Source organism: Nelumbo nucifera, chromosome 5 (genome assembly GCF_055504915.1).
Source record: "Nelumbo nucifera cultivar China Antique chromosome 5, China Antique-T2T, whole genome shotgun sequence".
In the NCBI taxonomy this organism is placed as follows: Eukaryota; Viridiplantae; Streptophyta; class Magnoliopsida; order Proteales; family Nelumbonaceae; genus Nelumbo; species Nelumbo nucifera.
In genome coordinates this window covers 78,471,527-78,485,171 of record NC_142653.1, presented here as the reverse complement: position 1 = coordinate 78,485,171, position 13,645 = coordinate 78,471,527, and the positions used below count along the sequence as shown (strand labels likewise).

At 39.7% G+C, this 13,645-nt stretch overlaps 1 protein-coding gene across 4 annotated transcripts in view; it reads right to left on the bottom strand.

The window, feature by feature from the left end:
* The window catches only part of UBP27 (ubiquitin-specific protease 27), an 88,721-nt gene that overhangs the window by 48,554 nt on the left and 26,522 nt on the right, over positions 1–13,645 (bottom strand). For all 4 annotated transcript variants that reach the window (XM_088887522.1, XM_010253964.2, XM_010253966.2 and 1 more), the window contains exons 2-7: positions 13,280–13,621; positions 13,070–13,181; positions 5,248–5,348; positions 4,922–5,155; positions 4,474–4,542; positions 4,210–4,338 (exon numbers count right to left, since the gene is read on the bottom strand). In XM_088887522.1, the coding sequence (XP_088743648.1) occupies positions 4,210–4,338; positions 4,474–4,542; positions 4,922–5,155; positions 5,248–5,348; positions 13,070–13,181; positions 13,280–13,567 (933 nt within the window). In that variant the 5' untranslated portion in view covers positions 13,568–13,621. The remainder of the gene's footprint in view (positions 1–4,209; positions 4,339–4,473; positions 4,543–4,921; positions 5,156–5,247; positions 5,349–13,069; positions 13,182–13,279; positions 13,622–13,645) is intronic.

The window sequence follows — 13,645 nt, the reverse complement described above, 5'->3', positions numbered from 1 at the left end:
TTTTTCTTCTCTGATTTTTAATGTCCGCCTATTTTTCCTTCTTCGAACCACTTCGTTGTTGATAAAAAGACTTCTTAGCCCAACCATGAGAGTCGGCCTTTAATAACACCAGCCCAACTATGATATTTTTTTCTAAAATAATCCCCTGCACCATGTGTTATCCCCAATTCATCCCTCATTGGCTTGGATGGCTCAACATTTGGCCCAACATTAGTCAAGGTATCCACCAACCCAGCTATCTCTTGAGCAACTGCCTTTGTATTTACTCCATTTGTCAGAACTTTGGCATAGGTCCTACTCCCACCTCCTTTGCCTTGTCTTACAAGCTCAAGACTTTCCCCTACTAGCATACCTTTTACATCCTTCTTTTTCAGACCTTCCAAAAATGTGCAAGTCTCAGCCAATTTGACTTTAGCCAATCGATGATCTCCACCTAGGTATTCTTCCTCTACCCTCTCTTCCTCCTCCCTTCCGGACTCCTTCCACATGCTACCTTCAATTGACGATTGTTTAGGATTAAAAATTATAATATATATGATGTAAAAAAAATATAAGGCTTGAGGGGCCAGATTTGACAGCCGGCCCACTTCACATACATTAAAATTTAATTTATTCTGGTTATGGGGGGAGTTAAGCAACCACACCACGTATGAAGAGTGGGGAGGTTGCTCTAACCTCTCTACCCATAACTGTGTCCTCTATATAAGGGAGGGAGGAGAAGAAAATGGGCGGCAAAAAAAAGGGCCAGAAGATAAGAGGACAAGGAGAGAAGAAAGAAAGGACAGAAGAGAAAGGAAATAAAATAGGAGCTACGATTTTGATTGAAGAAGAGGAGGATAAAGACAGGTAATATTTTCTTCCTTTCCTTCTGATCTCTTCCTCTCTCCCTTCCAATACTTTCCAGTTTTAATCTTTATCTTATCTTATCTCTCTCTTTCTCTCTCTCTCTCTCTCTCTCTCTCTCTCTAGTCCTATTAAACTCCAAGTCTTATATCAACTGTTTTCTTATACATCCAGTGGATCCTATCCACCACACAAAAAAAATTAATTAATACTGGGGAGATGATGGGTGCATACTATCCACCCCAAAGAACTTTCAGTAGGCGAACCAGTGCACTATCAATACACCTGAAAATGGGACAGAGATGTTGGCTTGCCACCTGTAAACAAATTACAATATAAGTTAAAAATTCATTAGGCGGATCCTATCCACCTCAGTCATAAAGAAATATATAATTTGACTCCACCATTGACAGTTGTGAACTGTCATGAGTTGGTGGGTCCCCATCTTACTTTGCAACACCAAATCACAATATAAGTTAAAAATTCATTCGGTGGATCCTATCTACCTCAGTCATAAAGAAATATATAATTTGACTCCACCATTGACAGTTGTGAACTATCATGAGTTGGTGGGTCCCCATCTTACCTTGCAACACCAAATCACAGTACAAGTTAAAACTCATTTGGTGGATCATATCCACCTCAGTCATAAAGAAATATATAATTTGACTCCACCATTGACAGTCGTGAATTGTCATGAGTTGGTGGGTCCCCATCTTATCTTGCAACTAGAGGTGAGCAAAAAAAACCGAAAAACCGACCGAAACCAAACCGATTGGTTCGGTTTCGGTTTGGTGTTTTTAAAAAACCGAAGGTACCGGTTCGGTTTTAGTTAACCAATATAGAAAACCGACAGTTAACCGAACCGACCGGTATGCATATTTTCTATACATTTTATATACATTTATGTATATTATATATATTTTATATATATTTTTATATTTTTTATATACTATAAATTAATAAATATGCATTATATATATAAATATATTTATAATGTATGACATATTATTTATTAATTAAAATATAATATTTTATATATATTTATAATTTTTAATATATATTTATATATATTTTTATAATATATATTATTAAAATTAAAAAATCGAAAAACCAACGAACCGAACCAGTCAACCGGTTAACTGACTGGTTTCGGTTCGGTTTCGGTTACTGGTTTTCCAAAAACTGGTAGTACCAGTTCGGTCCAAGAAAAAGCCCCACGGTTTGATTAACCTGACTGTGAGCACCCCTACTTGCAACAACAAATTACAGTGTTGCAATCGGTGAATCCTATCCACCAAATTCAAGTAGATCTACTGTTATAACAGTAATGCAGATTTAGTGGGTCCCACCCACCATAACTGGAACATTTAAGTTTAAAGTGGGCCATGTTCACTATTTAAACAGCATATAATAGTGGGGCCCACTATTTAAATATCCAAGTGCACAACCAGCATAGTGGGTCCCACTTGTCAGTGGGGTCCACTATAAAAATATTCAAGTTTAAAACATTAAAGTGGGCCACACCCACTACCAAATCAACCTAGTGGGTCCCACCTGTCAACGGGGCCCAATGTTAAAATATTCAGTATAAAACATTAAAGTGGGCCACACCCACTATCAAATCAACCTAGTGGGTCCCACCTGTCAACAGGGCCCACTGTTAAAATATTCAAGTATAAAATGTCAAAGTGGGCCACACCCACTATCAAGTCATCATAGTGACCCCACCCATCAGTGAGGCCCACTATTAAAATATTCAAGTTTAAAACATTAAGGTGGGCCACACCCACTAGCAAGTCATCATAGCGAGTCCCACCCATCGGTGGGGCCCATTGTTAAAATAATTAAATTTAAAATATAAAATTGGGTCATGTCCACTATCAGATTAGTATAGTGGGTCCCATTTATTTGTGGGGCCCACTGTTAAAACATTAAAGTGGGCCATGCCCACTACCAAATCAGTATAGTGGATCCCACTTTTTATCGATTAACGAGACTCACTGTTAAGATGTGTAAGTTTAAAATGCATAAGTACCCAATGGTGTATGGGTCCCATGACCTATCTTCCAATTATGGGACCCGCTCATGGGTATAACCCACCAAGAGTCCAAGTTGATGGGACTGCTTATACCTGTTATTGGGTTTAATTCTTACAAAGTAGCTCTTTCACATAAAATCAAAATCAAAGGGGATTTCCTCTAAGGAATATAATTAAGGGGTTTTAGCAGGCATAGTGTATACTTATACATCCTGAATAGGGAAATCCTAATTCTACTCAAGTTCTTTTTTTGTGAATTATGATCAAAACAATGATAGAAGCCAGGCTGAGTAGAAGCAATTATTAGCAAAGACTTCAATCCTCCTTGAGATTTCTTCTGGTTTAACTCCACTCAATCTGATGGCTATTGATCAAAGGTCTAATATGGAAACACCATCAAGCCAGGCCTTACACAAAGAAACAATGGACTCAAAAACCTTTTTCTTCCCCAAATGGAAAGGCAAACCAGCAATCCTATTAGTGATCCCATCCATCACCTCCAAGTCCTTCGTGTTTGACACAGGGGACCACTTCATGATTGTAAGCATTTCCTTTGCTGACTGAAAGTTAAGTGCCCTTACTTCCACTTTATCCTCCAGCAAGTCAATCAAAGCTTTGCAATCTTCAAAAGGAGTAATCAATACAGGACCCTTCAATTTCAAATATTTTAATTAGGTCTTCTGCTATTCTCCTGCAGTCCCCTGGTTTCTTCTTCACAACAGCTACTAATTTCTTTTCCCTTTCTTCCTTATCCACACTAAGTTATCTTCCCAACACCCATACCATTCACTATCAGACCTACACCCACTTCCTTCTCCAGAGCATAACTCAATGCTTCTTCTGTAGACTTCTCTGGAGAATTCTCTTCCTTCTGCAAGTTCAAGAACTCCTGCAAGATACTACTAATCTCCCTCTAGATTGCACCTTTTCTTCCTTCGGGCAGACAAACTAATTGACTCTCCATCCATGATATCTTCACCTGAACATATTTTGAGTCTTTCATTTCAATCTGTTAAAATAATAGAAATAACAAAGAGACTTCATTCACCATCATCATCCATAGTATTTGCTTTATTCTCTAGTCAGGTTGGATATGGAGTCTTAGCAAGGGGAGAACTGATGGCTGTGTTGCAACATTTTAGATAGGGGCAATCATTGCATTATAACAGTATAGTGGTGGAAGAGAATTCCAATGGAAGAAGCAAGCAATTGCCACTTTTAATTTAAGAAATTTGGGGAAAGTAGAGGTTTACTTATTTAAAATAAATTGGCACCTTAGATATCTCTTAATGCAAAGTGCACATTCCATAACATAAGGTAAATACCTCATTTCCAGCTGTTGAAGATAAATATTTCTGTGCAGAAATATGCCAACAGCGGTTGCAATGATAGTTTTCTATGTGCTCGGCAATGGTGAACTGCTTCAGGCAATCCTCAACACTACATCCAGCCATCTGAGAATATTTGCAAAAGGCAAGACACAATAACAAACTCATTATGCACAAACTTTCAAGATAACAATAGAAAAACGAGCAGGGGATTAAAACATACAGAAATCCTTAAAATGGTGAAACCTCCAGTGGACATACAATGGTTGCACTACCAGCCAGTACTGGCAAGAGATTCAAGCTGTGGAAAAACTCAAAATCCATCGAGAGCTGCAAATACATGAAAAGGGATAAATGATGCACACCTAGAATGCAAACAAGAAAAGAAATTTAGAATATCATAGGAAGAATATAGGTAAAGATGGTGTAAATAAAATTGGATAGAACATTATTCTTTGAATCCCACTCGAATAGTAACCATCAAATCAGTACTTTTTAAGTTCATTTGCCATTCTTTCTTCTAGATCATTAAAAAGAATGTGATGAATTCAGCAGTTAGCATTGAATTATCAGGCCATTTTTTCTTTATTAAGAACTCCAAGTGTTCAACTATAATTGCCCCCTCACTTTAGCTAAGGCACCCCTAAACTCAACAGGCACTTTAGACTTTTTTCCACAAGACAATTTGCAAGCTAAGTAGACAGTCTACCTGAAATGAACAACTTTTACAAGTTAAAATACTGCCAAGAATTCCATCAAATGGTCCGAGGTAGTGTTGTTGCCACCTTTTCTTTTCATTCTGGTCTTCCCCTGTCTTTATAACAGAAATTCTATCAAGAGGAAGAGCCAAGACATCTGCTAGTGAACTGTAATGTGGAACATAGCCTTCTAAGAATTCCTCCCTTAAAGAGGATAAGAGGTGAAGGAATGCCTCTGCTGCATCCTACATTTGAAATTGAATGGCAGATTAAAACATTGATATAGTGTTGAAAAAAGAATTGTCATAAGAGATGCTAAATTACCAGACGAACACACCTGCTGACTTGTTAAATTAAAGTTAGGAATATATTGGTTCATGGCAAACATCACTCTCCGTGGACTCAATACCATTCTTCCATCCCGGACAATACACAACTCTGCAGAAAATATGACTTCTGTTAATTGGGTGACTCCTATGCTGTCAAATCTGTTGAAAAAACTAGTAAAGAATTAGACAAGCATTATTAAATCATCAAAAACCCACCAAGGAAGAATCCCATCTTATTAAATACAATAAGAATTCAAAAATAAGGTTTCTGAGGGAACATGCATAACAATTTAAGAAATTCATCATCTATAAAGAAAATAATGTACCAAAAGGTACCACCAATATATGGTGAAATGTAAGAAGCCTAGCCCAAGATTGAGCTCCCCATGTGTCATGGGTGCAATAGCCCAGGTCCCACCATTTGATAGATTTAACAAAGGAAGATCCCCTGCTCTAAATCAGCCTTCCTGACTTGAGAGATTGAAACGATTCTTTTATCAATAGGTTGCAACAAGGATTGACCTAATATTATGCCCAAAATCCTCAAACAGTCTAGCAAAGACAACATAAAGGACATTAAAGAAGACAGATGTCATTAAAAACAATTATGCTCCAATGGTTCAAGTATGGATGATGTCAAGAGGCATGAGGAGAATAGGAAATTATAACCACCAATTGAAAGGGCTTACATAGTATTAGGGGGATGATTCCTCACAAGAACTACAGAGTGAGAACTTTCAATTTCGAAGGTAAAGTGACAGGAGAAAGCAATTTTTACCGCAGGATGTCAAGGGAGTAACAAGTAGTGGTAAAGATAGGAAGTCCAAGAGATCTTTTGATGCAGCTCTATGCTAGAACATGAAGCCAATAAAGATTAACCAGATGCACAAACTGAGAAAAGGCTTTTCCAGTAATTTCCAGTAATATGCTTCAAGGTCAAGTGATGCCCATTGCTTTTTCATTGGGTGTAAAAATTTAGAGGCTATGCAATGGGAAAACCCTGAGAAATTGGGGAAATAAATTACATCATAGTAGTAATTCAACCACTATCAGGGGGGCAAGTAGTACACTCTCACAATTCAACATTTAACCCACAAGAGAAGATAAGTAAAAGGGAGTTTGCTAGATTAGATAAGCCAGGTACAGACCCTTTATGCAAATAAAATGAAAGAGAAAAAAGTAAGAAGGGAGAAAAGGACAATTAGAAATCCTTTCTCCAATTTCTCACTTGAAGCTTTGCAAACACCCCAGGTTGCCTTGGGAGAACAAAAGGTTCATGATGGAGTCCTTTTTATTTTTTTGATCAGTAAGGTTCATGATGGAGATCACATTGAGATTGATGTGCCCCACATGTTTTGCACTTACATTAGGCACAGGTGACATTAGTTTAGGATTTATTTTGCTTAATGTAGGATTTGGGTTCATTTGTAAAGTTTTTTTGTTGGATTCATTTGCAATATTTCATTTTAGTAAGGGGTTATTTGTTATTTTTATATTTAGTAGGGGTTTACTTGTAATTCTCAATTTTAAATTTCTTATAAAGCCTAACATTATGTTTTGAGAAATAAAAATTTTCAAATTCTTCTCGTCTTTGACTGGTTTTCTCTCTCTGCTGCTTCTCGTCTTCCTCTTTTCTTCTAATAGGTGGTGCCGTGGTGCTGCATCAATTTGGTATCAGAGCCAAGGCTAAGTCCCACGCCTCTGCCCAATTCAATCATTGTACCAAAGTAGCTGCAGCTCAACTGGCTCCTATCTTTGTCTCTATCCACCAACTGAACAAAGGTCAGTCGTTAGTCTCCTCCTTGGTCTTTCTTCTTCTCCTCCTTTCTCTCTTATCTCCAATCTGCAACCCAACCTTACAACAGTCACCATCACTTTCTTTCTCTCTCTCTCTCTCTCTCTCTCTCTCTCTTTTCTTCTTTCCTTCTCTTCTCTTTCTTTCTCCTTGTTCCTTCTTCCCCAAATTCTGTTTTCAGCAACAGAACCTTAACAGAAGCTGTCTCACCCCAATTTCTTTTCCTCTATCGTTGTTCCCCTCTCTTTTCTCCCACCGCCTCTTTTTTCTCTAACTCCCCCTTCTTTTCCTTCTCCTTATTCTTCCTTCCTCCTCTCTTTCTTACTTTTCTATTTCCTGCTGTTGCAGCCAGACATGTTAAAGTCAGCACCGCCCCTATCCCCTTCATTGTCTTTCTCTTTCTTTCCCTTCTCTTCTCTTCTCTTCTCTACTCCTTAACCTCTCATTCTCCTCAAGTTCTCTCTTTATTCTCTTAATCTCTTCTCTATTTTTCTGTTCCACACCAGTAACCCAACCTTATAACCTGAACCAGCCGCTAATTCAAACTAAAGAACATAATGCAGTGGAAGATGAAACAACCACTTCTTGGGTTAGAAACACAACTGCAGACTGTTGGGAAGTTGTTGTCTTCATTTCCTGCAACTAAATTAAACAACATAAAAAGGCCTTCATCGTGGAAACTGCTACTCACCACAGCACATAATCATCACGAGACCCAAAAAAATTGCTTGTTGTAGCTTGATAGTGCATGATCTGGAAGCTCCTAGCTGGAAGATTACCTGGACACTAGTCACGCAGCAAGATGGACTAAGCTGCAAGACAAAGGATCAGAGAACCCGGGGTGGCTAACCCGGTGAGGTCGCTCCGATGCTTAAGTCAGTATCATACTCTGGTTGCAAGCTGAAATCTTGAATGCAAGTAGGCTAGTGAGCAAGTAATCGCGCGTACCTAAGTCTTGGGGGTTGATGCCCTTATATAGCTGGGCTGCCGTGGGTCTCGCGAAACGCTCCCGGAATCCTCGGCCCACGACGTAGGGATCCATTCCGCTTTGGAAGGAGAGTAACGTCTTAGTTAATAAGGCTTACCGTTTCCCTCCGGTTCGGGCGGGGTGAGGATAAAGCCTACAGTTACGCGGCGCGATTCCAAGAAATTCAGAGACAACTGGCAAGCTTCTAGGTTCGGTTATGTGGCACCTTGGCATATGTGGGTACCGAGGTGCTCCGGATCCGAAGTGACCAAGCACCCGAGGTCCCCCGATCTATTGACGTGGCACCACATGCTGATTTGTCGTCTGGCTGGCGGGCCGCATCCACATGTCCTTTACTTATTAGGTTAGGCCAAATCACCCCTCATCAATTGCCCCCCACTCCCTATGCCAGGGGTCCTGATCCGGTGCGGGGAGTTCATGGCGAGCCCGGGTGGATTTGGCACGACTTCCAGGCGGTTTGGAGGGCAACTCTTCGGTCGGACCTTCATGACCTGTTTGGCTAGACTAGGGAATACCCTAGATTGCGTACCAGGTACGCGCGGACGCCACGCCGTTTATAAACTCCGCGGACGTCAAGACACGTGCTCAATCGATTTCGATCTCGGGAGACGTGCAACCGGTTTTCATGAGTCGTCGGGTCGTGTAAATCTCGACCGCTGAGTCCCGATCGCAGTGGCTATAAATAAGGGCCAAAGGGGCCCATTTTTCTCACCATATATTGTGTGCTCGAGTTTGTTGAGGTCACGCTTCAGTCTTATGGGTCGGTGTTAGTTGCCTTTGCGTCCGAGGTCATTTCGCTTCCTTCAATCTTCTTGGTGAGTTTGTTTTGTCTTTGCTTTCCAATTCCTATCTGTCTTTCCAAGTAGCTCGGCATGTCTAGCATTAGCACGGGCAGCCTATTTGATCAGAGTAAAGAGTCTGCCAGGGTCGAGGTGGGGACCTCAGCACAAGCCACAGAGTTTCACCCTGCCGAGGTGAATGCCTCAGTGCGGGGTTTGGAGGGAAACGGTAAGCCTTATTAACTAATACGTTACCCTCCTTCCAAAGTGAAACGGATCCCTACATCGCGGGCTGAGGATTCCGGGAGCATTTCGCGAGACCCACGACAGCCCAACTATATAAGGGCATCAACCCCCAAGACTCAGGTACATGCGATTACTTGCTCACTAGCCTACTTGCATTCAAGCTTTCAGCTCGGAACCAAAGTACGATACTAACTTAAAGCATCGGAGTGACCATGCCAGGTTAACCACCCCGAGTTCTCTATGCTTTCTCTCCTTGTAGCTCGACTCACCAGCCAAGCAACCGACATCCGAGCTGTCATCTAGCTAGGAGCTAGGAGCTAGGAGCTCTAGATCGTGCACCATTATAGCTGAATCTAGAAAATCTAGAGGTCACCAACTCAAAGGATTTAGTATTTAGTTCTGGCCACAGTTCCAAAAACACATCACAGTTGAATAGGAAGGTAATTTCAGGGGCTTCAAAAAGATACACCTGTTGGAAGGGTTAGGATCCATCATATGGATGGCCGAACCATGTTATATGGTTGGGCGAAATTTCAAAAATTTCCTACTCCTTCTAGGAATCGAATACCCTATGTTTTGAAAAACTGCATCTTTCAAGATCGGTCTTGCGCTGAACTAGACCAGATTTGAAACCAAATAAAGAGGGAGGTGTATACCTGATATGGATACCACAAACGCATATCCCAAGGTGGAAGTTCACGCCCAAATCAGTCCTACAACCAGACTCCACTGAAGATGGCGCAGTGTATTCCTAAAGCCGGTTCAGCAACACAGTTCTGGAAAAATGAGATCCAACTGCTTAAATCAAACTGAGGATGATCCGATGATGAGCCTGATATCCCTTGAATTTTTCTTGCAAAAATCAAAAGAAAAACTTATCTATATTTGTTCCAGATAGCTGATGTTGAAGTGTTAAACTGGGAAAAACTAGGAGACAAGGATGCAGAGAGAACCAGAAACTACAAAATATGAAGTTGTCCTAGACTAGTCCACCCCCTCCTCTCTTATAATCTCTTATAGAGCTAGATTAGGAGATAATCCAGATCTAATAGATCTGAACTCTAATTAGATATATACCTTATCTTCTTATAAGATTAGGTTCTCCATACCTAGATTCGCCTCATTGATTTGTCATGTGCCAACTTAATTAAGCATATTAATTATGGGCCTTAGGCCCACCAACTATAAGGCTCATGACCCAAGGGTGTTGCATGGCCAACTTAGGCCTGATTTGTATGGCGTGGGATCTCACAATGACCTCACATAAGTCCACATGGGTTCGGCTCAGCCTCTACAAAAAAGGTCTGGCCAAATTCACTGCTAAACGTAATGAACCCCTGAGCACATCAATATGGGCTCAATATGGACCCAACATTTACACTTAAATGAACCTTGAGTTCAGCCATCCTATGAAGATCCAAGGATAATGGACATAAGTAAGATAAAGCCCATCAAGTAATCAGCCCTATAATGGTCTCTTACACTTAACCTCTCGGCCCATAATGATCACAACACTTCCCGACGGAGAAGTACCTCTCCCCTACCTACAAGGTGCAATGTCACACTCTCTACTCGAATGGATCCCGGGAATAAAAACATTTTGCAAACATTTTTCATAAAACATTAATAATATATCTTATAAATATGTTTTGCAAAACCAAATCTTAAACACAATTGAAATCCACTACTAGCAGTTTAAGTTTCCATTAGAGAGAGTGTAAGCCCTATCATTCACTTTGCCCGACAAAGAGGCCGTTCCTATCACTATGATCACCCGCTCAAATGAATTCTCAGACTGCCCCATCATACCCAGGTTTTGACCCTTGATGGATCTCACTGATTGGCATATCCAAGACAGTCCAATCTAATACCTAGTGCAATACCATAATCAAGTTTAGCGGTTGTGTAACTTTCCAGTTTTTCCCATTAATCTCCAAGGTCCAGGGCATAACTGGAAAATGGTCCAAGTTCAGTATTTCATCTAAACACACATTGCATGTGCTTCGAGTCTAACCCTAGCAGCTGAGACAAGTTGCCCCAACTTTGGTAGCACATCAGTGTCAGCCTTGGCAGGATAAACTCCCCAAGTGTATCCAACTGCTGAGAACATTCTAAACTAACACGAGTCTCATAAGTGTCCAATTTAAGGGGTAATTACATAGAAACATACCAATATCAACATGAAACAATAATGTACTTTTATTCATTTACAACAAATGCATCTGTACATCAATTTGATTGAAGTTAAGGGCATACACTGTCTAACAACATCTCCTCCATTCGGGTTTTGAATTAGTTCCTTTATCTGTTGAGTAAGTTGGTCGTTGCTTTCAAGTCCTTAGCAATCTTGTGAAAGCCAAAAATACATACGACAATCTACATCCATATGTGTTAGACCTCTCGACAATGAAGGAACAAATTATTAGTATCCTCTTCATTTCCACAAAAAGGACAATCTGCATCCAATCTTTGCCCCATCTTCTGAGTCTTGTTCTATCCAATAATCTTTTATTAAAAAGCAAATACATTAAGACACTAAGTTTTGGGGGACATATTAGTTTCCAATTTTCTGGGAAATTGCTTCTCCACTCCCTTTCTAAAAATCCAGTCATTAGGGTGTAGGCTGATTTGGTAGTATACTTTCCTTTCAAATCGGGGTTCCAAATTAATTCATTCTCTTTTGGAGTAGATGGGATGGGGATGACAATCTTTTCCCATAAGGGAGCTAGGGTTTTTTCTAGAAGTTCCTCTTTGTTCCATCCTAGACTCTCCTTCGATATAAATTCACTAAGTTTGCATTCTTGACTATCAATTGGGGGTTAACCACTTGGTTTAGAGGCTCAGTTATCAAACCAAAACTGGATTGATTCCTTAATACCAATTTTCCATCTTGGGCCTTTCTTTACCAGCTCCCTATGTTCAAGAATAACTCTGGAGAACTTAATCAAATAATATTGCCTTGTATTTTGTTTTTATCATTTGATGAAATAATGTGTCAAAGAAGCCACCACATCTTAAATGACTAAGAAACAGCCATCATACAGGTGAATAATATCAAGTCCCATTATATGCACCATCCACAACTTACAGAGGCACCCCTAAATAGAAAAAACAATTAGAATAAGATAGCAATATGCTCAACTTAACTTAACAAAGCCTTATCCAAATTATATTATATGTGCTTTTTCTCGGAAAGGTAAAGTATGATTGTATGACATATAAAGAAGTTCTATACAAAACCTCCATGCATGATGAGATTTTGTATATTAGACTTCATGAGAAAAATCTCCAAAAAAAGGGTCAGAAAACAAGAGAAGCATCTAAACCCCCTTTTGGACTTTGGCCAAGAGTTGAGAGTGGTCCTAAGGTCAAGCTGATGTGGAGCTGCATTCCATTTGCAGTGTGTTGGGAAGTTTGGAAGGAAAGAATAGAAGAATCTTCGAAAATAATAAGAAAAGTTGGGAAGAGGTGAAGAGTCAAGAATGAAGGAAATGAAAAGCTTGATTTACGACAGAATTTTCGGTGTGCATCTTAGATTCAAAAATGTGACAGTTCCTCTCAAGCTAAATTCATAGTTGCCCAAATGACCTTGCCCTTCTTTGTCATTCCCATTGCTTGCCATTGGGAAAGAAACTGGAAAACAGAACCCAGCATGCACCATTTAAAGGAAATCACTTGCTGACAAAGATGCCATATCTTTCCCATTAAATTACAAAGTAGGAAGAGGTAACTGGACTCTTCAGGCATCTCACCATATAAAGGGCCCATGCCCCTCCTATTTAGATTATCCTTTGTTAGGCAATTGTATTTGGCTGCTAGACAAATTGAAGTTTGTATATAGGTACCAAAAAAATCCCATTCCACCATTCCACTACAGAAAGGGGCATAACTGAATATGGTATACTCAGAATTTAATTCTTAAATTGACATTGCTTTAGTAAAATGTAGGTACTAAAAAAACTTCAATCAACATAAGTTTTACAATTTCAAATATTCACTTAATTCACAACAACTAATGGTACCTTCTAATAAAGCAACCAAAGCAACAGTAAGGGGCATGTTCTTAGCCAACAAATCTTCTTCCTCAATTATTTTCTGGAGAAAAGGAAGAAAGCAAGAACAACTAGCAAGAGCCTGTGCAAAACAGAAAGACATCTTTTGACACCATGAACAGTGATAAAACCCAATGTAAGGATTAAATAAGATAAACCAATTCTTTGGATGGATTTTACCTGTAACACTACATTTAGAAAGCAACTGTTGCCAAGATTTTGTAATCCAGCTACAAAATACAACTTCTCCGAACCATCTTTTGCCTCAGACAACCATGGCAAGCTACGGAAGTTTCCCAACTTACCATCTCGAATAGCCAAAAACAAACCACCCACACCCAAAATACCAGCCACAGAAATGCGAAACTGAGAAAGTGACAACCACCCCTTCGCATGATAGAATATCTGATACCTACGCTGGAGCTTGTTGATAAGATGATAAACACTTATGTCTCCTTGAATCTTCATTTGCTAAGAAGCAGTTTTCTTCTTTATATACTCAAATGTTCAAATAAAAGTAACCTACATCACAGCATATGAAGAAAG